Source organism: Somniosus microcephalus, chromosome 6 (assembly GCF_052327205.1).
Source record: "Somniosus microcephalus isolate GS21.2 chromosome 6, FLI_Smic_1.0, whole genome shotgun sequence".
Classification (NCBI taxonomy): Eukaryota; Metazoa; Chordata; class Chondrichthyes; order Squaliformes; family Somniosidae; genus Somniosus; species Somniosus microcephalus.
Window position 1 is genome coordinate 91,800,393 of NC_140992.1, and position 27,736 is coordinate 91,828,128.

Genomic DNA, 27,736 nt, shown 5'->3' on the forward strand with positions numbered 1-27,736 from the left:
TGCAGCAATAGAAAGGAGGAAGACTTTAGCAGCAAAAGCTTCCAGCAGCAACAGGCACTGACTACCCTTCTACCACGGTGCGGAGTGAGCCGATCAGCAGGAAACAAGGCGGCCGCGGAGACTGTGAGTAGGGGAAAATGTAACGAAATCCGGAGGATAAGGGCTGTGCACTCGACCACGGTCGAGGGGGAGCAGAGCTGGTCAGGAAGTCGGGTCCAACGGCGTCGTGAGATAGCCGGACCGCGATCGGCGGGAAAAGCCGGGCAGCGACCGAAGCCACGAAGCGCTGAGACCGGGAGCAGGCGCGGGAAGAGAGAAACTCAGCCGCAGCCGGGGAGGGAAGCACCGGACTGCGTGAGGGCTGGGAGGCGAACGGGAGCCGAGCGTGTGGGAGAGGCAGAGCCGACCAAAGGAGGCTGCGCGAGAGCCAGTCCAGCGGCTGAACTGTTCTCCGCCAACGGGGTACCCAGCGCCGGTAGAGCCGAACGTGTGGGAGAGAGAGACAGAGCCGAGCAAGGGGAGAGAGACTGCGCGAGAACCAGTCCAGCGGCTGAACTGTTATCCGTGAACGGGGTGTACCCAGCGCCGGTAGAGCCGTGCGAGCGGGAGAGAAAGACGGAGCGAGTAAGGGGAGCTGTGCGGAAGCCAGCCAGCGGCTGAACCTGTCCACTGTGGGGAAAGCGTACCCCTTCCACCAGGGAAGAAACGCGGGAAGCCGCCATTAGGCGGAGAAGACGACAGAAGCGGGAAACCGCCATTGAAGTGGGCGGGGAGAGAAGGAAAGAGCGGGAAACCGCCATTTTCGCGGGAAAACCGCCATCTTAACTGCCATTGAAGTGGGCGGAGAGAGAAGGAAAGAGCGGGAAACCGCCATTTTCGCGGGAAAAATCGCCATCTTAGAAATAAACAAATAAATAAGAATACTTAAAGAAATACTTGTGCTGCTCCCAAGGAAAGAAAGATGCCTAAGCGAGGGAATATTAACGATTTTAATTCTGAGATAGAAGACTGGGCCACGTACGTGGAACGCATAGAGATTTATTGTGAAGCCAACAAAATAGAGGAAGACGACAAGGCGATAACATTGCTAAACTCGATGGGGGCAAAAACATACGGGCTCTTGAAGCATCTAATAGCACCAGATAAACCGGCGGATCAGACTTTCGAAGAGATTGTGGCTGTGCTGAAGGACCACTTGAACCCCACACCGTTGATGCTGGCTGAACGTTTCAAATTCTATGCAAGAACGCAGAGGAAAGACGAAAGTAACGCGGAATACTTGGTCGAACTGCGTAGGCTGGCGAAATACTGCCAGTTCGGAGGGAATCTGACAGAGGCACTGCGAGACAAGTTCGTATGTGGATTGTCCAAAGAAGGGACGCAAAAGCGACTACTGGAAGAGAACGACCTCACACTAGACAGGGCTGTTCTTATAGCTGCATCGCACGAAGCCGCAGCGAAAGGAACGGCAGAAATGCAGCTGAAGGCGGCGGCACTCGGGGCGGACCAAATTACCTCGAATACAACAAAATGCTATCGTTGTGGGAAGACAACGCACGACCAGAATCAATGCTGGTTTAAGAACCAAGAATGTAGGAAATGTGGCAAACTGGGTCACATCGCAAAGGTATGCCGGTCAGGGAAGAAGACCAACAACCAAAGGAAGCCACCACAAGAAAAGTACAGCAAGGTACACAAGGTGGCTGAGAAGAGTTCAGACGAACAGAATTCAGACTCAGACCCAAACAACCAGGAGCTGGGTAGTCTGAGAATTCACAATGTGGGGAGGGAAGCTGATCTACAAACTATCTGGGTCATGCTAAGAATAGCTGGAGTCCAAGTAAGAATGGAGTTGGACACTGGATCAGCTCTATCAGTCATCAATCGAAGGGACTACCACCGGCTATTCTCTCACATACCCTTAAGGAATACCAAGTTTGTATTACAGACATACACGGGGCATAAAGTATACCCCATGAGGAAGATAAGAGTCAAGGTGAGAGAGAGGGGTAAAGAACACCCGAGAATGAACTTGTACGTATTACCTGAGGGAGGACCACCACTTCTAGGACGGGAGTGGATTAAGAAAATAGACATGGAATGGCACTATCTAAAAGCCATCACGAGTGAGGACTCGGTACGAGCAATCAGCTCAGATTCTGGAACGGATGACGATAAGACTAACTCAAATATGGAAGACAAGGCTGAAATGGACTTGCCGACTATGGTGGAGAAAACGAAGACAGGCATAAAGGCTTATGCTACCGAGAAGGATAAAGCTTCAGAGCAGAACTCCAGGTTGACAGAGAATTCTGAGCCTGTCCAAGTTAAGGACTTATCCACGACGGAAGAACACAGAGCCCGGACTCAAACGTATCGCAAAATACAACAACAATTAGAACAGTTGAGTTACCGTCTCGTACAAGAGATGAAAACAATGGAACAATTCTGGGACACCGAATGGGAGAACCTGGAAAGACAACAGAGGCAGCTAGCTCAAGCTGAGAGCGACCATAGGGCCATCATGGCTAAGTATCGATCACATCTCCCTGATGCTGTTCAAGAGTTAGAATATTTGCAGAACGAAACAAATGAAGAGGAATCTTCAGGCAGCCAGGATTTTATCCCAGTTCCTCTCTACGACTCCTTACAAGCAGAGTGTAAGAAGTTGAAAGAACAGTATGAACAGGCCCAGGCTACAATTCTGGAGGGGGTTAACTCGGCAACCTCCGAAAAGCTAGTTTTAGTGAAAGCATATGAGCAACTAAAGGTTGAACATGAGCAAGAAGTCCAATGGATGCAGGAAATGTTTGAGGAGCTCCAGGCCAAGACAGACTCATCGGTAGAGATTCCATCCATCGATGAAAAATTGGAGGTGGAAGACATGGCAGAACATGGAATCCAAGAGGTTCAAGAACTCATAAAAGTACTGAAGGAAACCCAAGACAAATATGAGGCGGAAATGACCAGGGTTCAACAACTTGAAGAACATAGTCAACTGGGAATCCGGGCAGTGGAAGGAAAGGCAACTGGAAGAGAAACAGAGACTGGAAGAATGGCCCCTGAACTGGAGCTAGAGAGCATCAAGGCGCAACTTCTTCGAGCACTTAAAACCCAAGCACCAGAGGGAAAGGTGGATGAAATAGAGAAGAAGCTGATCCACAGTGTCCCCAGGGAAGAGTTAACGACCAGCCAACTCCTTCACAGGCGGAGTGACAAGACTCCATAAGGGGAACACGAGCTTCAGGCTTCAAAGGGAAGGAATTCGGAGCTTCCAAAAGGGATGGAGATAGCTGAGGTGGCAACACAGCTTTTACAAGGATGCCAAAAGGACGCTGAATTACGTCAAATTGAACAGAAGAATGGGGAAACAGCTACTCCAGTAGAAGGAGTAAATAGCCGGATAACGCAATCCCCGATGGAAGGGAAGGTATTGAACTCACAAATGAGGACAGTAGTGAAGGAATGGCAGACAACCCAGGAAGAGCGTGATGAATATGAATGTATGAGGAAGTCTTTTCAAGAAAGATGTCTAGGGAAGGAACCACAGTCGGCTAACGTCCAGATGGGTAAGGAGGAAGTAGAAGGCCCTCTCGCTGGCCTAACTCAGGACGACCCCGAATATTACCATGACCTGTTGAGTGACACTGAATATTACGAGGATCTGGTCTGCCCAGTTTGTGAGGAAAACTCCCAAAGTGCTGAAATCAGGATGAAACACTTAAGGTCTAAGGAACATAGAGAGTTGGTGGTGCTACAGCTGGCAGCCGAGAAAGGAGCCCCAAGAGTCTCAAAAAGGCAGAAAAGAAAAAGAAGAGGCAGAAGACAATAACTATCTAAAATATTATCACTTCTACCAGCTCAGGAGGGGACCTACGAAAGGAGCTAAATTAGTTGAAAAGTGGGAAATTATCAAGACAGCCAGTTGGTTATAAAAGTCGGCACTGCCGGTTCAACAGGACGAAAGTTCAAGCTGTTACGTCAAGGAAAAGGCTATGGAGGAGTCACACTATCCATGTGAACCGGCTACACCAAAGAGATGTTGTTCGGACCAAGTCAAGATCGGAGACTGAATCTGTGAACTGTTCCCGCAGAGACTGACTTTGTGAACTGTTTCCCACCGAGATTATATCTGTAAAGCGTTTTATATGAAGTTGAAGATATGTATGTTAATGGGACTCTGTAAGTAATAAGCTAAAAAGGGAGGATTGTAGTGTATGTACCCGTCTACCTTTAAGGAAACTATTGTATGTAACCGTTCACCTTTAAGAGAACTACTTTAGGTGTGGCACTACTTGTTTGGCTTCTGTATACTGTAATACCGACAGTGACCACACCAGTATATAAGTGTTGTGGCAGGATTGCTGGGGCAGATTCGCCCTGACCTTCGAATAGTAAAGACCTGTTTGTTTGTTACTCCTGAAGTCTGTGTCGTTATTAACAGTACAACCCACAGACTTTACACCTACTATTGTTTTTTTATTCATTCATTAGATGTGGGCGTCGCTGCCCATCCCTAATTGTTCTTGGGAAGGCGGTGGTGAGCTGCCACCTTTGACCGCTGCAGTTCATGAAGTGAAGGTACTTACACAGTGCTGTTACAGATGGAGTTCCAGGATTTTAATCCAGCAATGTTGAAGGAACAGCAATATATTTCTAAGTCAGGATGATGTGTGACTTGGAGGGGAACTTGCAGGTTATGGTGTTCCCATGCGCCTGCTGCCCTCCTCCTTCAAGGTGGTAGAGGTCGCGGGTTTGGGAGGAGCCGCCAGTGAAGCCTTGGCAGTGCAGTGCATCTTGTAGATGGTACACACTGCAGCCATGGTACACCAGTGGTGGAAGGAGTGAATGTTTAAGGTGGTGGATGGGGTGCCAATCAAGCGGGCTGCTTTGTCCTGGATGGTGTTGAGCTTCTTGAGTGTTGTTGGAGCTGCACTCATCCAGGCGAGTGGACAGTATTCCATCACACTCCTGACTTGTGCCTTGTAGATGGTGGAAAGGCTTTGGGGAGTCAGGTGGTGAGTCACTCACTGCAGAATACCAAGCCTCTGACCTGCTCTTTTTGCCACAGTGTTTATTTGGCTGGTCCAGTTATGTTTCTGGTCAGTGGTGACCCCTGGGGTGTTGATGGTGGAGGATTCAGCGATGTAATCCTGTTGAATGTCATGGGGAGGTGGCTAGACACTCTCTTGCCCACATACCCACTGGGTGGAAATCCACATCACAAGCATCTTGGCTGGCAGAATCTTTTAGTGGGAAGAGGGAATGTGAAATGTAACATAGTTGACTGGCAAAACTGTAAGTGCACCTGCTGTTAGCTGTTTTCAGTTGGCGTGCCACTGTTGATAATAACAGAGTCAATATTCCAGGCTTTCACAAAGCAAGCAGCTTGGTGTAGGTATCTCCCACTGGGAGATCAAAGGAACAGAATAGAGGACAGAGGAATAAAAGGTACAGTTTAAGCAGGAACCAAAGTAAATACATTTCACTGGCATGTGGTAGTGCATTCCATGTACCTAGCCAACATGATTGTTCGGGACTTGGAAGTATTTATTTTGTATAATTTATTTGAGTTATATCTGAAAAGATGTATTGATATAATCTGATTCACAACTGACAGCACTTTCTGGTTGTGTCTTTTTGTTTTTAGTAAACAAGCACAAACCGTGGATTGAGACATCCTACCACGGTGTGATAACAGAGAACAATGACACAGTTTTTCTGGATCCACCACTGGTTGCACTGGACAAGGATGCACCTGTGCGCTATGCAGGTGAGTTGAGCGCTTGTTATATTTCATAAAGTCTGTGAGGCTATGGCACTAATGATTCATACCATTGTACAGATTCTTTTTGACAACTTGTGGTGATGGATGCCATTTCTGAGACATTTCAACCTTGAGTTTGAAAGAAACAAATTGATTTGCAGATTATCTGGCAGCTACTTCTTTAAAAAAAATCTACACTTATAAAAAAAAAAGTTTTAAAATATAAATACTAGGAATCTACTCAGGCAAATTCTGCATTCCTGGTAACCAGTCATATATGTCTGCAAATGCAGTAAAACTGAATGTTCTTTATTTGTGGTTAGATGTCCTATATTTGTGATTGTGCCTACAAGACCATTAGGATAGTTATTACAAAAGACATTGCAGGTTTTTGAAGTGCATTTAGAAAATAACTTTAATTGAATGGATCAGTTTGCCATTAAAAGGGATGGCTATCTGATTCCAACTTGACGGCTGTATGAAAATAGCAAGAATAATTACACAGTCATTGATTTCATCAATAATAATTTACACCATTACAAGGCTCACTAATACCCTTGGCTTTGGAGTCATTAAAATAGATAAGTCTTACATAACCAGTTGATTCCTAATGACTGAATGTAGTCAGTGTCTCTGAATGTAATTACTTTTATATGCAGTTTTGTTGATGCCAATAGTTTCAAGGTATTTCTTAGCCTTTTGGCTCATGTTATGACCTGTCAGATACATTTAATTAATAGGAGAGTCTCTGTATTGAATATGGATTTGTGGCTGTGATTTGTTCATGATTTCAAATAGTGCTGGTATCCAGTGCTGCATTTTAACACTTGTCTAACAGTATATTTTAACTTTTTTTTAAAAGGACATTTAAAATATGAGAATATCTGTATCTTTTATCACCCAGTCGTTTCAGTTAATTAATACTTGCAATAACACTCCCATGAATAATTTAGGGATCTCCATTTTGATTTGCTTTGGTAAGAAAACAGGTTGAATAGTTTTACTTAATGATCTCATTTTTATTAATCTGTTGGTGACTTTAAAAAACCTGCCTGAATGAAAGTAAGATTGACTTTGTGGAGGTATAAATGGCAGTTATTTGCGTACACATTTTCTGTAGGTTGGTAGCTCCAATTGGTTTTTAAATCAGTGAGTTGATCATGTTGTCTAGTTAATGTTTTATTACTCCGCATACTGTTGCCTTTTCACCGTTTCCTGCTAGAACTGTTTTGCCCAGCTCTCTGTTGTGTAACACGGCTTTCATCGGTTCTGGTATTGTCTGGAGAATTTAATCTGTGCATGTGACACAGTCAATATAGTGCAAAGTGACTGTATCTCTTCAGTCACGTAATCTTGCAGCATTTTCAGAAAAAGAAAATCCACATAGTAAAGAAATTGTGGAACGGCTGAGGCTGGAATTTTTGTACCTAATAATGGAATCATTTTGGTGGTATTTCTTTGAGCTGTAATGTTAAGCAGTTGTGTAGTTTTATGCTATCAGTCTCAGAATAAGGGGTCGGCCATTCAGGAGATGAGGAGAAATTTCTTCACTCAGAGGGTGGTGAATCTTTGGAATTCTCTACCCCAGAGGGTTGTGGAGACTCAGCCGTTGAGTATATTCAAGACAGAGATCGATAGCTTTTTGGATATTAAGGGAATCAAGGGTTATGGGGATAGTGCAGGAAAGTGGAGATGAGGTAGAAGATCAGCCATGATCTTATTGAATGCAGGCTCGAGGGGCCAAATGTCCTACTCCTGCTCCTGTTTCTTATGTTCTTATGAAGGACAATTTCACAAAAATTATTCAAGCAGTGAAGCTAGCATTTCTAATTTGCATAAAGAATGCTCATATGTTGCACATAAAATTAAGCATATATTTAATTATTATATTTAAGATGTATATTTAAAATGGGCATCTTCAACATTACAGATTGATTTGCTAAATATATCATTAAATACATTTAAACTAGTATTAATGAAAATGCAATAAACTTCAACATTTATAATTACACTAATACAACTAAACCATACCACTATTTACAATCAGTCATGGCTCAGTGGGTAGCACGCTCACCTCTAAGTCAGAAGGTTGTGGGTTCAAGTCCCGCTCCAGAGACTTGAACACAAAAATCTAGGCTGACACTCCAGTGCAGTACTGAGCGAGTGCTGCACTGTCAGAGGTGCCGTCTTTCGGATGAGACGTTAAACCGAGGCTCCGTCTGCTCTCTCAAGTGGACGTAAAAGATCCCATGGCACTATTTTGAAGAGCAGGGGCGTTATCCCCGGTGTCCTGGACAATATTTATCCCTCAACCAACATAACAAAAACAGATGATCTGGTCATCATCACATTGCTATTTGTGGGAGCTTGCTGTGTGCAAATTTCCTACACTACAACACTTCAAAAGTACTTCATTGGCTGTAAAGCACTTTGGGATGTCCTGAGGTCGTAAAAGCTGCTGTATAAATGCAAGCTTTTCTTTCTTTAATATACAGGAAAAACCCTCAATCCACATAAAACAATATTTAATGCAATCTGTACAGCTCTTTAAATTATATGATCTATCTAAGTATCCTGGATTTAGACTTTAAATAGAAGAAGGCTTAACTGGCCTACAGACACTCTAGGTTCACATGTGAAGAAAGGCTGAGGTAGCCGAGAGCTATTGGTGTTTGTGAAACCACATTCTGGAAAAGAGTGGGGTAAGAGAAAACTATTTAAAAATTATAAACTCTTGGAAATAAATTAGGACGTCTGGTTGCTTTCCACCCAAACTATAATATTACACACAACTCTGGCCCATGACAGACTTTTAAAATCTGTAATTGTGTTGCAGATGTTCGATCAGCTTTCCTCAATAGTACTTAAATGTACAAAATTGAAAAATAATAATGGTTTCCTAACAAAATACATTTACTTGCACAGTTCTACTGTAACAGCAACTTTTACTGTAGATATATGCAAGAAATATTGGGGTAGAGTTTCCGCTTTGCAGCAATCAGCGATTCTTGCGCAAATTGCACCCGTTTTAAAAAGTGTTTCCCCCCCCCCCCCCGAGTTTCTGCTCAAACTCATTTGCAAATCTGCCATGAACCAGTGCAATCGAGCAGTGTTTTAAAACACAATTAAAAAAAAAATTATGTTAAAAAAAATTCCTTGATATATTTAAAAGTGGTAACTTGGTAAAATTTGATGAACACAGATGAAAATTGGTTTATCACAAAAAATAAGCATTTTAAACCAGGGTCAATCTACCAATTGTGAGTAACTCGATTTTAAATTACAGGAAACTTTGTGCTATCTGGCACTGACGGGACCGAGCTGTTGCCGTTCCCTCAAAACTGCCGGACACACCAGCGTTAATGTTGAAGCATACGGAGCTTTTCATCTCCGTATCTGACAACAAACACTGTTGCTTAGCAACAGCTTCTAAACAGTCGGCCCGTACCTTGGAAGCATCTCTCTGAAGCTGTTGCTAAGCTACAGAGACTTTGCAGAGCCTGACTGTTGAAAAAAAACCTAACAAAACGGCTCCTGATTTTTGCCGGTGGCTCGAGCTTGCCGGACATTTAGCCTCCGGATAACACAAAGTTTCCTGTACTGAAAATGACTTTTAAAAGATATACAAAACTATTTTCTAGTTAGAATTGGAGTAGAATAGTGAGTTCCTTAGGGCAGGTAAAAAAAATTGAAACATACCTATTAATGTCCTTGCGCCCAAAAGCTCCAGCTTAATTTTTGGAGCCCCCTCGAAGGCCGGCAAACGAGCACAATTAGCGGAAACTCCCAATGGTGATTAATTCACCCGGGGGGGGCGTGGCCAGTTTTGTGGGCGGGGCCTGATTCTAGCGCGATGTTTTTAAGATTGTGGAAACTCGAATTGCACTGAACACAATTTGCACTTAAATTCCACTATCTTTTGCGGCAATATCAGGGGAATTGCACCAAAATCACCAGCGCAATCGAGCGGAAACTCCAGGCCAGCATGTTTAAATTTATTTTTGTGCTTTCTTTATTTCGTGTGCCATTATAACAGCTCGCTTCCATCCAACCTCAGATGTGAAAACTGCCAACAGGGTTATAGACTCCTTTAGAACATACATTTCAAACGGCACAAAGCCCTTGCTTGGGGACAAAGTGCACTCACTATGGAGTGAGATAGATGAAGGGTTAGATTTTCCTTAAGGTGCAATTTTTCGCCATTGTGAGGCATCCCACCGTGTAGCCCAGATAAAGCTTGACTAAACATATGATTGATGTAACTGACAGGCTTCAGGGTCAGCCACCCTTAGGCCTTAAATCTGATGCTTCGATAGTAGGAACTCAGCATGTTAACCCTCTTGTGGACAGCAGTAGAATTTTTATGGGCTTTGTGATACCAGCATGTGAACGCTTAACATGCTCATCTGAAAGTCCTCTTTCTGCTACTTTAGCAGGATGTTAACCTGTGTTTTTAATATTTAAAAAAAGTTAGTGCCTCCACTAAAGGGCAGGTGGAGTAGCTGTACTTATTAGGGATAACATAATGGCAGTAGAAAAAAGTGACGCAGATATCATCAAGACAAAAATGGAATCCATATGGATAGAGATAAAAGATAATAAAGGATCAATCACACTAATGGGCGTAGTCTACAGATCAGCTAATAGTGGAAGGGAGGTGGAGGAAGAAATATGCAGACAAATTAGGGAAATGAGTAAAAAACATAGAATAATAATCATGGGGGATTTCAACTACCCCGATATTAATTGGACAGAAGAGGCAGGTAGAGGGGATAAGGGAATGGAGTTCCTACAATGTGTACAGGACTCCTTTCTAACCCAAAATGTAAAAGCCCAACAAGGGAGGATTCGCTATTGGATCTAGTAATGGCGAATGAACCAGAGCAGATAAGAGAAGTAAAGGTAGGGGAACATATAGGCAATAGTGACCATAATATAATACATTTTAAGATGATAATTGAGAAGGACATAAGTATGATGAAAACCAGGTTAATAGATTGGAGAAAACTGATTTTGAGGGAGCGAGAATAGAACTTGGGGGAAAAAATGGGCAACAATATTGGCAAACAATGATGTGGAACAGCAATGGGAAACATTTAAAATGGTGTTCAACAGACTGCAGGAAAAATATATTCTGCTAAAAAACACTTACAGGTTAAACACTAATTAGACACCGTGGATGAATAAAGACATAAGGGAACAACTGAGGGTAAGGAAAGAGGCATACCTTAAGTACATAGACAGCAGGGGAGTGCATGATAAGAGAGAATACGAAAAGATTAGGAGAAAAGTAAAGAAAAAATTAGGGAGGCAAAGAGGAACTATGAAATTAAACTACCAAGGCACATCAATAAAGAAGGAAGGTTGGGATGGGAATAGGGCCATTAAGGGATAGTCAGGATAATACCACAGGTAACGATAGAGAGATGGCAGAAATATTAAATAATTTTTTTGCTTCAGTATTTACCAGGGAGATAGAACAGGTGGACATGACATTGGATAATGAGATTAGTAATGAGATAAGTGCACTTAAAATAAAAAAGGGGATATATTAAGTAAATTAATCAAGCTCAAAGAGGATTGCATCCATGCATTTTAAAAGAATCTAGGGAACAGATAGCAGAGGCATTACTACACATATTTAATAATGCGTTAGAAAAAGGAATAGTGCCAGAGAACTGGCAGATAGCTAACGTAATATCGATATTTAAGAAGGGGGATAGAACATGTCCAGGGAATTATAGACCAGTCAGCTTAACATCGGTGGTAGGAAAAATAATGGAATCCCTACTAAAGGAGAAAATAGAAGAACATCTCGAAACAAAAAATATAATAATGAATAGTCAACATGGATTTCAAAAGGGAAAATCTTGATTGGCCAACCATATTGAATTTTTTGAAGAGGTAACAGAGAGAGCATATAATGGTAATGCAGTAGATGTAATTTATCTGGATTTTCAAAAGGCCTTCGATAATGTACCCCTTAATAGACTGATGAACAAGGTCAGAGAATGCGGAGTCAGGGGTCAAGTAGCAGAATGGTTTGCTGGCTGGTTTCAGGACAGAAAGCAGAGAGTAGGAGTAAAGGACAGCTGCCATGTGGGAGAGAGAAAATAAAAGGAAAGGGGGGGAGGGAAAAACCAAAACAAAGGTGAAACAGCGATTTACTTGTACTTCTTGCAATCTAGTATACTGTATTCGCTGCTCACGATGTGGTCTCCTCTACATTGGGGAGACCAAACGCAGATTGGGTGACCGCTTTGCGGAACACCTCCATTCAGTCCGTAAGGGTGACCCCGAGCTTCCGGTCGCCTGTCATTTTAATTCACCGCTCCATTCCCACTCGGACCTCACCGTCCTTGGCCTCTTGCACTGTTCCACGGAAGCTCAACGTAAACTCGAGGAACAGCACCTCATCTTCCGATTAGGCACTTTGCAGCCTTCCGGACTCAATATCGAGTTCAACAATTTCAGATCATAACCTCGGCCCCTATTACATTTTCACTTATATTTTTTATCCACCCCTTTGTTTTGGTTTTTCCCTCCCCCCCTTTCCGTTTTTTTCTCTCTCCCACATGGCAGCTGTCTCTCATTCTGCCAGAACATTTCACACCTAATCTGAGCCGTCTGTTGTCTCCACTAGTCCTATCACCATCTCGTCTCGTTTTGAATACCTCTTAATGTCTCTTCACTTCTTCTGTTCTCTCCCAGCCCTGCCTTTCGATCTATTTCATTTCCTTTCCAGTTTTTAAAAAGGGTTAGACCCGAAACGTCGACTCTAATTTCTCTCCACAGATGTTGCCTGGCCTGCTGAGTTTTTCCAGCACTTTCTGTTGTTATTTCGGATTTCCAACATCTGCAGTATTTTGCTATCGTACTAAAGGTTGCGACAAAGGTTAGCAAGGCCATAAAAAAAGCAAACCAAGCACTAGGGTTTATTTCTGGAGGGATAGAATTGAAAAGTAGGGAAGTTATGCTAAACCTGTATCAAACCTTCGTTAGACCACACTTGGAGTACTGCATACAATTCTGGTCGCCATATTATGAAAAAGGATATAGAGGCACTGGAGAGGGTGCAGAGAAGGTTTACAATGATGATACCAGAAATGTGAGGGTATACATATCAGGAAAGAATGAACAGACTGGGTCTCTTTTCTCTTGAAAAAAGAAGGCTGAAGGGTGACCTAATAAAGGTCTTTAAAATTATGAAAAATTTTGATAGAGTGGATACAGAGAGAATGTTTCCACTTGTGGGGAAAAGCACAACTAGAGGCCATCAATATAAGATAGTCACCAAGAAATCCAAAAGGGAATTCAGAAGAAATTTCTTTACCCAATGAGTGGTGAGAATGTGGAACTCGCTACCACAGGGAGTGGTTGAAGCGAATAGTATAGATGCATTTAAGGGGAGGCTAGACAAGCATATGAGGGAAAAGGTAATAGAGGGTTATACTGATAGAGTTAGATGAGGAAAGACGAGAGGAGGCTCGTGTGGAGCATAAACGCCGGCATTGACTGGTTGGGCCAACTGGCCTGTTTCTTTGCTGTATATCTTATGTAATCCTATGTAAAGCATTCACACATTAGTGTCACATTTTATAAGTTCAGGGCCTTTGTTTTTCCAGCTTTCTCCCCTTGTCTCCTGAGGATACCTTGCCAAAAATGGCTGTTCTTAATCTAGAAAGAAAGAAAGAAGAAAATAGACCTTGCATTTATATAGCACCTTGCACAACCTCAGGATGTCCCAAAGCATTTTACAGTCGATTAAGTACTTTTTTGGAAGTGAAATCACAGTTGTAACATAGGAAATGCAGCAGCCAATTTGCGCATACCAAGGTCCCACAAACAATGATGAAATGAGCAGATAATCTGTTTTTGCATTTCCTACATTACAACAGTGACTACACTTCAAAAGTACTTAATTGACTGGAAAGCACTTTGGGACATCCTGAGGTCATGAAAGGCACCATATAAATGCAAGTTTTTTCTTTTTTTCTTTTAGTTGGTTGAGGGATAAATATTAGCCAGCACACCGGGGAGATCTCCCCTGCTCTTCTTCGAAATAGTGCCATGGGATCTTTTACTTGCACCTGAGAGAGCAAACAGGGTTTAACGTCTCATCTGAAAGATAGCACCGCTGACAGTGCTGCACTCACTCAGTACTACACTGGAGCGTCAGCCCAGATTTTGTGTTCAAGCCTCGGAAGTGGGATTTGAACCCACAACCCTTTGACTCAGAGTTGAGAGTGCTGCCACTGAGCCATGGCTGACTCCCCAAGTCCAGATAAGGAGTGACACTAACTATTTGATCATAGATGGCATGACAGCCAAGTTTAATCTCGTCTTGACACATACATTTCACAGCGGGGTTTACTGGGTAGCAATCAGGAGCAGGAAGCCTGGCTGATATTTGCCCCTCTCTTATACCTGGAGATAATGAAGGCAGTTGGAGCTCATTCATCATTGCCCTCACTTAGCACAAAACAAGGATTGGTTTGGGGCCTTGTGTTTATACCACACCAAGTGGTATATTTATCAATTGAGACATTTAGAGAATACCAGCAGTAAAATTTCTGTGACAATTACCCCACATTAAATAACATACAATTTATATTGATTCCCCCAAATTATCTCTGGATTGTTCCAAAGATGCTTCCAGGTTGAATCTCAATTCCTGTTTGCCTCTTGTGCTATCTATTTAGTTCATGACGCCATCATATAAAAAGAGTGCATCATTAGAACACGGGATACAAAATGTAAGGTGTAAGACTGAAAGATTTTGGGGGGAAAATTGGGTGAGTAGCGCCACCTGTTAGCGCCTAAAGAGGCAGTCAGTGGCTGTAGCGCCACTGGCTGCGCCTCCCGCGATATTCAGCAGGGGCGCTAATGGTGGCGTTAGCCATTTGCGCTGCGCTGCCACCGATGATGTCATCGGTGTGCGCAGCGCCCCATTAGCGCCCCGTTCGCGATATTTGGCAGCGAACGCCACAGTTGCGCCGTTCGCTACCCGCGCCCGGTTCACGGGGCCATACTGTGCCGGCAGCGGTGAAAGTTAAGGTGGAGGTGCGGGGCGGCTGCCTTTTTAGAAGTTTTGAGCATAAATTCTGCACCTGAAATTGGTAAGCTTGCAGTGTTTAAGAAAGTGTTACTTTCACATCGTACTTGATCACTGTCTTCTCTTTCTGATTTCATGTGAGCCGTACAGTAATTGGCCTTGAAACATTTTTTTGCTCCATTACAGACACAGAGTCAGGACTATTGTCTTGCAATGTTACATGTTCAGACCACAGATTAGGTCGAACTGTAATCACAGTGGAATTTGATCAAAGCAGAAATAGCACTCTATGGTGTATTAGTAAGACAGAGATGAGGGACCTTTCCCATAACTATAATGAATTTCTCTTTATCTTTTTGATATTTTATGTTCTTGAACTAGGCAGGAATTGTTCCTTTCCATAATATCGTTTAAATTGTTCAATTTTTAAAAATCACATTTCCTGCAAGTTCCTGCATTGAAACAGACTGTGTCCTTTTGAATTCCTAGATTTCATAAATTTGCATAACAATGTATCCAAAACCAGCAAGTGCCTCTATAAGTGTGTGTTTGTGAAATATGTTGCAATGCCAGCTCATGTTGGAAGATTGTGTGATGTGAAGTGGATAATTCCTCAGTTTACCAAAATTCTCTTCTGATACCCAAACAAACTGATCAACATGAAGGAAATTGCAATTGGGTTTGCCTGATATTGCTGGTTGTTTGAAGTCAATTCCTACAAGTCTATGATTATGGAATCATCCAGCTAGCTCACTGGTTGAATGCACATGGAATTGCCACTGAACCCTATAGATTAGGAAGGTCCCAGGTTTGTTCCTTGGTCTTATGGCATCCATGGTCAATCTGGCTATGATGACTGACTGACTAAATGTCATTAGGAAGACAATATGTTATTATTACGTTACCTAGTATGTTAGTTTCTCATTTCAAGTTTCTGATATATTGTTAATACATCAAGCATGTAATATCATTCTTTGACACAGCAGTAATTGCAGAAACTGTGTTCATTTGGGTGCCATAAAACATTTTCAAATAGGCACCAAATACAGCATTTCAAAGGTGTTCTGGTGTTTCGAGATTTATCCTCGTAGTGAAACCTGCCAGATTTAATTACTAGATCTGTCTGACAAGTCAGCCACCTTCTGACGAAAGGTCTTGGACAGTTTCCAAACTGCATGTTTCATAAGTGAATTAGAGAACCATAGCAGTACATAATAGCAGCTGATTTAACATTGGAGGACAGAGGAATAAGAGCACTTTATAAAAAAACTTGTAAGTAATGGGTCAGGTCACCAATAGTTAGAAGTTTAAGTAAGGTTATCTAGGCCCCCATGCAAATATATATTCAAGAAATATAGATTAAAAGCCTTATACCTTTTCACAGACTTGAATTGTTTGAAACCTGCGTTTGGTGTGTGACCCCAATTTGCAACTAATCCTGTGGCTCATTAGAATGAGCCATTACTAATTTGTGCCACAGTCCTTTGCCTGCTTGATATTTAAACATGTCCAGGAAGGTCAGACTTCTTGAATTGACTTTTGATGGACGAACGCAAAATTGAGTTAATATTTACCTCTGTCAAAGGAAATAGAAATTGAACTCAATAAAAAAAAAATGACAATCTTGTCTTTAGCCTTGATTTTTAATGCACCAGCTCCTGATGAGACTGGGGGTAAGGGAGATTAAATTATTGGCAGCGTGCCACTCACCAGATCCACACAGCACAAGGGCCCCGCACCATTTTAACAGGAGCATTTTGGGCAGTGTGTGAGGCCCTTGCCTGCCTGGGCGAGCTTCTCATTCAAATTGAAAGGTCGGCGCTAGGTGCCAGCCTCACCAGTGAAACCCGCGCCAAAGAGCAGCAGGCCCAGAAGAAGGCCCAGAAGGTCAGCTAATTTAACAGATTTTATGATTTCACATGGGCCACGATGAACAGGAGTGCTCCTCCGGGCCCCACAAGGCTTCTTCCCCACCCCCACCACCACCGCCTTTCACTTAGCTGACTGCTGAGAACTATTCCCACAGGTCCCTGGGTGTGGCCTCCTGCTGTGCCCGCCCAACTCTAGCCGGCCGTTTTCCCGTCATTGACATCAGGTTCGGGTAGGATACGAGCCTGGTGTACTTAAATGAGGCTTGGGAGTTAAGGTGGCCTGGGCCTCATTTTGGCAAGCTGGGGTGAGCCTGACGCTCGCCCCGCTGGATCAACACATGCCCCACATCCTGTATCTAAGGAATCTGCATTCCTTTTTTAAGGTCTACATGACGTGAATATCCTTGTATTGTAAAAATACTTTGTACTAATAAGCTTTCCTGCCATGTGATTATGGAGTCAGTGATACTTTATTTCTGGTGTTTTTGTGTAACGTTGGCAGTGTAATCTGCTTCGTAACTTTACCACTGCACCATGGTGTCTGGAGTGTGACTATCTGAGACTGGTTCTGATCAGAAGCCAGAACGTGCCAACTTTTTCTTGTTGCCATTGTTATGTCCAATAAACACTCAAGTTGGTGTTGTACTGTCTTGGCTGCTTTCATTTCCAATTCTCTGCAACCATTCCCTTTAAATCTAAAACAGTGTAAGAGAAGACAATGGAGTGTAATTGCTACAATATGCTTACTCCAATCAGGAGACCCTCTAGTCTTCAGTTACCAATGCAAGTACAATAAATATCAGTCAGGGGACAGTTTCAGCACAGAGCCGAAGGATGTGCTTGATATTGGTCCAGGAAAATCATCAGTTTCATTGCAATGTTGGATTTTTCATTTTTTTCACCCTCCCATGGCTTGTACAGCTGCAATGCTCTTTCTGCCAAAGAGCTCATTGGTCTCATCTGTGATCAAATAGCTTACCGACAACTGCTGTTTGGACTCATAAATGAAAGTTGGCCTTTTGTATGAAGTAGTAGAGGATCCTTGGAACTGTACACCAGCCTGATGCGCTGCTTTCAAGAGTAGCGGTACAGTGCTGAAAGGTACAGTTACATCACACCTGAAGTATATAACATAACATCAACAACTTGTATTTATATATCATCTTTAACATGGTAAAACATCCCAAGGTGCGTCACAGGAGTGTTATCAAACAAAACTTGACACCGAGCCACACAAGGAGATATTAGGGCAGATCAAATAGGCAGGTTTTAAGGAGCGCCTTAAAGGAGGAAAGAGAGGCGGAGAGGTTTAGAAAGGGAATTCCAGAGCTTAGGGCGTTGGCAGCTGAAGTCACAGCCGCCAGTGGTGGAGTGATTAAAATCAGGGATGCGCAAGAGCGCAGATATTTTGGAAGGTTGTAGGGCTGGAGGAGGTTACAAAGATAGGGAGGGGTGAGTCAATGGAGGGATTTGAAAACAAGGATGAGAATTTTTAAATCGATGTGTTGCTTAACCGGGTGCCAATATAGGTCAGCAAACATAGGGGTGATGGGTGAACGGGACTTGGAGTGAGTTAGGACATGGACAGTAGAGTTTTGGATCAACTCAGGTTTACGGAGGGTGGAAGATGGGAGGCCGGCCTGGAGTGCATTGGAATAGTCAAGTCTGGAGGTAACAAAGTCATGGATAAGGGTTTCAGAAGCAGATGAGCTGAGGCAAGGGCGGAGACAGGCGATGTTACCGAGGTGGAAATAGGCGGACTTAGTGATGGTGCAGATATGTGGTCGGAAACTCATCTCGGAGTCAAATATGACACCAAGATAGTGAACAGGCTGGTTCAGCCTCAGACAATTGCCAGGGAGATGGATGAAGTTGGTAGCTAGGGAATGGAGTTTGTGGCGGGGACTGAAGATAATGGCTTCAGTCTTCCCAATATTTAGTTGGAGGAAATTTCTGCTCATCCAGTACTGGATGTCGGACAAGCAGTGTGACAATTTAGAGACAGTGGAGAAGTCAAAAGAGGTGGTGGTGAATGCTGTACAATTATCTTTCCCTGGCAATGGATTTATTAAGAAATAAACTCCAAACTACGTATTATAAGGAATAATAGAGAATTGGGGTTGTTTGTTGTATTGAATCTATATGGCAATTGATAAAAACATCACAGTTTTATTATAGACTTCACTTTACATTTAAGAAATAAATGTTAGTGAAAATGTCGACATTAGTAGAAAATGGGATTTCCTGACTCATTCAGTAAAATTATCAAAGGAAACAATTTCACTCCACTCATGAGTAGTAACGTTGTGGGAATCAGAACAGGCAACTTGGCCTACATCCATCTCTTGTGCTGATTCTGCAACTGTCCATGCTGTGCAAGGTGCAACTCCTTGCACAAGTGTTTAAGTAGCTGCCCTGAAATTGCATTTGCCTTGCAGTTTTTTCACCTGTTAATTCAACTAACCTTTGCTTATATATCAGTATATTTGTTGGATGTCCTCTATTACAGCATTTCCAGAACGCAATTATTTAAAATTGTAACTTCTGTTAGACACTTTATTGAAACTGCATCCTATTCCAAAAAACATCTCTACATCAGTGGTTCTGAAAAGTAGGTGGGCTAAAATGGAAGCCAGAGTGGTGATCTCATGGGGGGGGGGGGGGTGGAATTTTAACCTGGAGTAGTGTGTGGGTTTTAGTGCAGCTGGGGGTGGGGGGGGGGGGGGGCAGTTAAAGAGGGCAAAAATGCCTTCGCGTCCGGAAGCTGGCTCCAATGCACTGTCTTCCGGTTTTAACTCGGGCACGTTCAGCAGTTTGCACATAACCCCCTCTGGCGAGGCGGGTTAGCAATTTAAATATGTTAATTGCTCAGGATGATATTTCATCCTACATTCAGATTTAACGGCACATCCACGTGTTTGCCAGGCTTCCTGAAACTTGCCATTGATTAAGGAGGAGACAAGGAATGAGAAGTGGGAGCGCTTTGAGTGTTTGAGATGTTCCACGGAGTTGGCCAGTCTATCCATGGAAGAACACACCATCGCAATGCCCTACGACATCAACCCACTCAAGCTTGAGGTGGACTCCTCTATGCTATCTGCAATCATGCGCTGTGTGTGTAGAAGGCCTGTCAGTACGTTACCTGCTGCCACTCATAGATTACACTTTTTATGGCACCCAGGGTACAGCATCTGCGCCCTCTGACGTGGATTCTCCACAGCTGTCTCTGCCACCACTGTCTGCTCTTGCTCACTTGTGAAGTGTGAGTCACCAAGTGACAACCCAACTATCTGTCTAACTGGACCCACCGAAGTGCAAGTATCTGAGCTGGTGCATGGTAAGCACGAGTCCTTTAACGGTGCACGCTTAGAAGGAAACAGCTCCCCTGTCTGCCATGTCCAATGGCTGCTGCATGCGTGAAGGCCCCGGTGGAGAGAAAGATATGAGTTAGTACTGGCAAGGTACCAATACAGTCTAAATTTATAGGTACGAGTGCAGTGATATATTAATATATTGTACAGGGACAGACATGTGGCGATTATGTTACTGGACTGGTAGCCCAGATGTTCAGTTCAAGTCCCATCATGATATTAAAATTAATTAATCTCGTAAGTTGTGGTCTGGCACCAGAAAAAATGACCATCACAGCTGCTGGATTATCATGAATACTCACTGGTTCACTGATGTCCTTTAGGCCTAAGTTGACTCTTAATGTCATCTGAAGTGGCCTAGCAAGCCATTGCTAGGGATCCCAGAATGACCAGGTACAATGTTCCCTCTTAGTTTTTTTTGGGGCTGCGTGGCCCCTTTAAGAGGCTGCATGGCCCGTTCACAGTTTGACGCATGCCTTATAGGGAACGTTGACCGGGTGTTCCCTGGAAATGGGGGTACCTCTCCTAAGCTGTGGCTCCAGCAGCCCAGGAGATCAGCTATTTAAATTTCCCGCCATAGTGCTTTCCATCCCCCCCCCACCCCTCATGCTCTATGACATCACCAGCTGCTGTTAAAATTTCAGGTTCGATGACGTCACCTGACCACCGCCACAGGGAGCCGCGACCGTGTGGAACACAGTCAACAGAGGGCTGGAGAATCGGGGGGCTCAGGAATCGCTGGGGTCAGCATTCGGGAAATCGCTGAACTTGTGAAGGCTTTGAAATTGCAGGTCCTGAAATTGGGGGAGGTTTGAAATCGGGGGCAAAGGGCTCGAAAGTGAGGGCAAGAGAATTCAACTGGGGGATCAAGGGGAGACCTGGGAATGGGGGCGAGGGGGAGAGATGGAGAATGGAGGCTTGCGGGGAGAGATGGGGAATTGGGGTGTGGGGAAGAGCTGGAGACTGGGTAAGGGGGGCTCAGGGGGAGTGATGGAGAAGGGGGATCGGGGGGAAAGATGGAGATTGGGGAATGGGAGCGCGGGGAGAGATGGGGATTAGAGGCCGTGAGAGCGAAACAGACTAGTGGTCGGGGATTGGGGCTCAAGCGAGTGGGAGGAGGAAATGGGTTGGGGGTGGACTCTAGCATTTCCCACAGAACTGGGAGCAGCACCAGCAGGGTGGTGAGTGGGAACGGCACTAAGAGAGGAGCAGCCATGAAAGGGTGAATGAAACCTGGGGACCATACCGTGGGTAAACAGTGCAAGAATGTTGCAATGTATCATTATGAAGATGATCATATTTCATTTGCTGCTGAAATCAAGTCAACATGATTGAGTGTTGTATGACATGAGGCTCAATTATATTTAATTCTGTCACCAGGTAGCAGGGAGGTCTGCATCTTTGATGATCAGGAATGCTGAGATGCCACTGATCTCCAGCGCTTCCTCCTCTGCAGTTGTCAGCTATGAGATCTGTGGAGGACCACCTCCTGTGTTCTCCCTCTCATGCAACGGGGAAAAGAACAGACCTATGAGTGACTAATGGCATGCATTCACCCAATGGATGGAGTGCATTTGGTGAGGGTGACTATGAGTAAGAGGCATGACATTGCATAAGGATGAGGGGAAGTGGCAGTGCTGGATGGATAGATGGGGATGTACGGAAGTGCATAGAAAGAAAAGGCTGGGTGCGCTTGCAAGGTAAGTGGGTGTGAGGAGTGATGTGATGGCGTAGGCTTGACGAGGCAAAGTGCGTGGGGGGGTCGGTGGTGATGTGCACAACTGAATGTAGGTGAATGTGCAACTGTACTCGCCCTTTCCTGACCTTGCTAGGCCATTAAAGTGCTTCCTGCACTGAATCCAGGAGTGTGGCACAATGCTCCTGCTGCTGACCACCTTGGCAACATCCAGCCTTTGTTCAGGGGCCTAGTGTGGTAAATACCAATGTTACCTGAGTGGAGTTGGGTGTACTCTACTGATTATGCAGATGAGTCACATTTTGGTGCCTGACAAAATGAAGCTTTAATTTGTATCTGGTTTGTGTTGTTCTGGCCCTGTTACTGCTTGATACTTGCTGATGCTGGATACCAAAAATGGAATAATGTTTCTATTGCCCAGCACTGACATTCCTTACCTTGGTCATCACAAAAAACTACTTTTGTCGTTATTGAAAATGCAATTTGAACATGGCAGTGTAATTTCATATAGCCCCATTAATAAAAATGGCACTTCATTTCTGTGAGATTTTTCTCATATTCCATTAAATATCTGATTAGAATAAAGTTGAGGCGCCAAATAAGGTAACACAAGCAACTCATTTAGCTCATCCCTGCCCCACCAATTTTTTCTCCTCTCCCCTGAAGATTACTTTTGTTAGTATATGGTTCCATGGGCACTGCACCATTTTTAAAATTTGTTTGCGGGATGTGGGTGTCGCTGTCAAAGCCAGCATTTATTGCCCATCCCCAAGTGCCCTTGATGCTTCCTTGTAGCTGTTCGGTACAACTGAGTGGCTTGCTAGGCCATTTCAGAGGACAATTAAGAGTCAACCACATTGCTGTGGGTCTGGAGTCACATATAGACCAGACCAGGTAAGGATGGCAGATTTCCTTCCCCAAAGGACATTAATGAACCAGATGGGTTTTTACCACAATCTGGTAGTTTCATGGTCACCATTACTGACACTAGCTTTTTATTCCAGATTTATTTAATTAACTGAATTTAAATTCCCCAACTGCCGTGGTGAGATTTGAACTGCGTCTCTGGATCATTAGTCCAGGCCTCTGGATTACTAGTTCAGTAACATACCGTACCCATTACCGTATTGGCTAATCTTCATGCACCAGTCCCAGCAATAAATGTTGGCAAGGTACTTGATCATGGACAGCATCATAGCAGCGACCAATCTTGCCCTCACCTGAAGTCTGCACATGTACACTTTCCAGAAAGGGTCACTGGATAACAGTCAGGAGTGGAAGCACTCCTTGCCTGGGATCACTCGGCTCAGTTATAATGCCCCAATGGTCCTGGCGGAAATCAACTAATTTAGTATTGGATGGGAATGAAACTTGCGACTTTCTCGGCCTGTCTGGCTCAACAACACACTCGGTTAAGGATTTACCCATTAAGCTGCAGTAGGACCCCGCTGTCTTATGTCATCAATACTGGAAAATTACAGTTCTCTTTTTGTGCTCATCAAGGTTACAGCTACTACTGTTGGTGAATGGAACACTTAAACCCTTTTGATCATGTTGTCAGCATCAAGCACTCCCATGTTTGGTATAAATAAAAAGTAAAGCTCTATCTACTTTGCTTCAACAACATGTCTCAAAAGAACAAAAGAGACTGACGGCTCCAATGAGAATTTCTATTTCACACGACAGCCTTTTCTGAGCAAGATGGAAATAATGGGTAATTTTGTACTCTTGTGCCTGTTTGAAAGTGGATTGATACAGCCCAAAGTCCATTCTTATGATTATGGGAAACCAGAGACTTTTATGCTGGATATTGAATGGACGTTGTTCTAACTCATTACACAACCTCGTCCACAGGATAAACTAGTTTTAAGGTGAGTATTGTCTATTAGCACATATTAAGAATGTAACAACCTTATGAGAATGACCTTTGGATTTTTTAATTCTATGTATTTATGCAATTTGCAAAGCAATATAGTTAACCCCTGTATTCAAGTGAGCTGAGAATCCAATGCATATTCAGGGTTATGGTATGACTAATGCATCTTCTCATCTATCAATGGTATGAAATATATTTTCTGTTTGAAAAAAACATTAATTATATGTTCCCTCCCTTAGTAAAATAGCCAGCCACCACTTAACCTTCAAGGCTTCTAAAATTATGGGCTGCTGACATCCATAAAGAAGAGGGGAGAAAGTAGGGGGAAAATGTTAATAACTTGAGGCAGATTGGCACAAATTGTGGCACACACATCACAGCTGTATTTCAGCCGTTAATTATAAATCTGCCAATGCCTTAAAGAGTTATTGATGTAAACATTATTCATTTAGACTATAAATTCACACATCTCAAAATAAGATGTGATTGAATGGTGTGTGCCAGTCAAACTTTCAGCAGTTTCATGGAAACTGCTATTGTTTCTCACACTCTCTGTCATATCTAATAGCCTGTGACCCTGGTGGTAACTATTGCAAGAGCTCTTTGCTATTGCTTGGCAAATTCAAGGTATAGCTGACTGAAAACCTGAAAATGGAAGTTGTTAAATTTTTAAGAAGCGACAAGACCTGTAATTGCATTTTCTGCAGGAAAGTTGGAGCTTGAGGCTGGAACAGCAGGACGACTAATAAATATTTAAGAATTTCTACACTTGGCTTCCAGGACTGAGTTTTGCGGTTTAGTCCATACTGCAATCATTTAGGTGCATGATATCACACACTGTTTGCAGCAGTGTTTTAATACATAGCCGTTTATTCCCATTTTCCTCTTATTTCCCTTGAGGGCTTTTCCTGTCAGCATTCTCCTAATCCATGTGTGTGTGTTGAGGGATTTGGGTCCTTAGACTGAAGCACAGGGTCTCAAGAAGCACATACTTGCCTTTTAGTGAAGCTTACAACAATATCCATTTCCCGCATTGAACAGCACTGCTGAGAAATGTAGCAATGATATGCAAGGTCCCAAGCTGGCAATATCAGGTGATTTGCCAATTCTACATTAAATTACACTGATCTCAGTTCCCCCCTTCAAAATATCGCTGCCTGTGAGGCTCTGACTGCCTGCCTCTTGCTGTCATCGTTGTTTTTTGTAAGCCATGATATCTTGCTTGTATAGATGAGATTTGTGAAGTGATGGAGCTGATACCACTTAATTACATGACTGATAATAGAATAAGCTGCTTAATGCCATAGAAACTGAAAAATCAAATTGTATATTTCTATAAATAGCAGCAGTGGGAAATTTCACACAGCATGCCACAATGTTGGGTAATTTGTTCATGTAATTGCAATGATATTAAGCAAAACAATTTGCGTCGCTTCCAGGAACATTTGTCCAGTACCCCTGGCAAATGATTTGAAAATTATTTGTTTGCACCTCAAGTTTCCTGCCTTCAGTGTATATTGCCATACATTGTCCCGGTCCTCATTCTTCCCCGCAAACTCTCCTTTCCCAAAGCCCCTGACTTCATAATAGGATATCATTGCAGGTGCACCAAAACAGTCTAAATTTACAGGTATAAATTCAGTGCAATGATGGGTACGTTAATATATTGTACAAGTACAGTCGTGTGGTGATTATGTTACTGGACTGGTAACCCAGATGTTTAGTTTATGTCCCATCATAGCAAGTTCTGAAATTAGAATCAATGAATCTTGTAAATTTGTGGTCTGACACCAGAGAAAAATGACCATGACAGCTGCTGCATTGTCATAAACACCCACTGGTTCACTGATGTCCTTTAGGCTTAAATTGACTCTTATTGTAATCTAAAGTGGCCTAGCAAACCATTGGGTTCCCAACCCTCCCGGAATGACTGGGTGTTCCCTGGAATCGGGGGTACCTCTCCTGAGCTGTGACTGCAGCAGCCCGGGCGATCGGCTATTTAAATTTCCCACCACAGTGCCCCCCACCCCCATGTTGAAGCCTCGGGCTCGGTGACGTCACCGGACCACTGCCATAGGGAGCCACGACTGTGTGGAGTGCAGACGGCAGAGGCTGGAGAATCGGATGGGGGGAGGGAATCGCGGATGGCGGCATTCGGGGAGTCTCTGAACTTGTGAGGGCTCTCAAGTCGCGGTGCCTGAAATTGGGGGAGCTTGAAATCAGAGGTGGGCTCGAGGTTTTGGGGGGTGCGGGGAAGAGAACAAGACTGGGGAATCAAGGGGAAACTGGGAATGGGGGCTCAGGGGGAGAGATGGGTACTGAGGGATCAGGGGGGAAAGATTGGGAATGGGGGCTCTGGGAAGAGATGGGGGGGAAGATGGAGACTGGGGGATGGGAGGACGTGGGAGAGAAGGGGACTAGTGGACATGGGATTGGGGCTCAAGTGAGTGGGGTGGGGGTGGGGGCCAGCATTTCCCACAGATCCGGGAGCAGCAGCATCAAGGTGGAGAGTAGGAACCGCACTGAGAGAGGAGCAGCCAGTAAAGGGGCGAGTGAAACCCAGAAACCTTACTGTGGGTAAACAGTGAAAGATTGTTTCCACTGATGGGCGGGATGGAGAACTAGGGAACGGAAAACAAGGATTCTCACTGGAAGAAACGAGGGAAAGGAGAAGGAAATTTCTTGAACTGAGGGCTATTATACTGTGGGATACTTCACCACATGTGGCTATTGGGGTAGAGACTAAAACTTCATTTCCAAGGGAATGGGATATATATTTGAAGAGTAGGAATATAAAAAGATCTTGGTGGGGGTGGGGGGAATGGGCTTACAGGAAAGATTTCTACAATGCTATGAAAACTTGCCTTTTTCGAGTCCGAGCTCAGGGAATGGTTTAGGAATGTTGGTGCTGAGCTGAGTTTAGGATGATGTGCCCAGTGAGAACTGCCCCAAGCACCGAGCCCCCTGCTCTCTGTGCGATCTCTCCGCTTGGTTCGGCTTGGTCTGTGTCACCCGGATTTGACGTGTGAAGTCTAGCTCCGACTGAGATTCCCAGTTCAGAATTATCACCTTCAAACGGAACTGGAGTTCACACCAGAGTCCAAGGAGATATTTACTGTTGGTTATGATGGGAATCTGAGTTTACCAGTTTTATTATTAGAATCATAGAGTCATACAGCACAGAAAGAGGCCCTTCGGCCCATCGCGTCCGCACCAGCCATCAGGCCCTGTCTAATCTAATCCCATTTTCCAGCATTTGGTCCGTAGTTTGTATGCTATGGCATTTCAATTGCTCATCCAAATGCTTCTTGAATGTTGTGAGGGTTCCTGCCTCTACCACCCTTTCAGGCAGTGAGTTCCAGATTCCAACCACCCTCTGGGTGAAAAAGTTCTTCCTCAAATCCCCTCTAAACCTCCAGCCCCTTACCTTGAATCTATGCCCCCTTGCTATTGACCCTTCTACTAAGGGAAAAAGTTCCTTTCTATCTACCCTATCTGTGCCCCTCATAATTTTGTACACCTCAATCAGGTCCCCCCTCAGCCTTCTTTGCTCCAAGGAAAACAACCCCAGCCTGTCCAGTCTTTCTTCATAGCTGAAGCGCTCCAGCCCAGGTAACATCCTGGTGAATCTCCTCTGCACCCTCTCCAAAGCAATCACATCCTTCCTATAGTGTGGCGACCAGAACTGCACACAGTATTCCAGCTGTGGCGTAACCAGCGTTTTGTACAGCTCCATCATAACCTCCCTGCTCTTATATTCTATGCCTCGGCTAATGAAGGCAAGTATCCCATATGCCTTTTTAACCACCTTATCCACCTGTTCTGCTGCCTTCAGGGATCCATGTACATGCACACCAAGGTCCCTCTGATCCTCTGTCTTTCCTAGGGTCTTACCATTCATTGTGTATTCCCTTGCCTTGTTAGTCCCTCCAAAATGCATCACCTCACACTTTTCAGGGTTAAATTCCATTTGCCACTGTTCCGCCCATCTGACCAACCCATCTATATCGTCGTGCAGACTGAGGCTACCCTCCTCGCAATTTACCACCCCACCAATTTTCGTGTCATCTGCAAACTTACTGATCATACCTTTTACATTC

The 27,736-nt window shown here is 43.9% G+C and overlaps 1 protein-coding gene across 2 annotated transcripts in view; it reads left to right on the plus strand.

Annotated features, from left to right (window-relative positions):
- The window catches only part of clstn2a (calsyntenin 2a), a 732,023-nt gene that overhangs the window by 366,889 nt on the left and 337,398 nt on the right, over positions 1 to 27,736 (plus strand). Inside the window, exon 3 of one of the 2 annotated variants that reach the window (XM_085990521.1) lies at positions 5,651 to 5,773. The exons of the other annotated variant lie outside the window; for it this stretch is intronic. Coding sequence (XP_085846647.1) covers positions 5,651 to 5,773 — 123 coding nt within the window. The remainder of the gene's footprint in view (positions 1 to 5,650; positions 5,774 to 27,736) is intronic. 2 annotated transcript variants of the gene reach the window in all.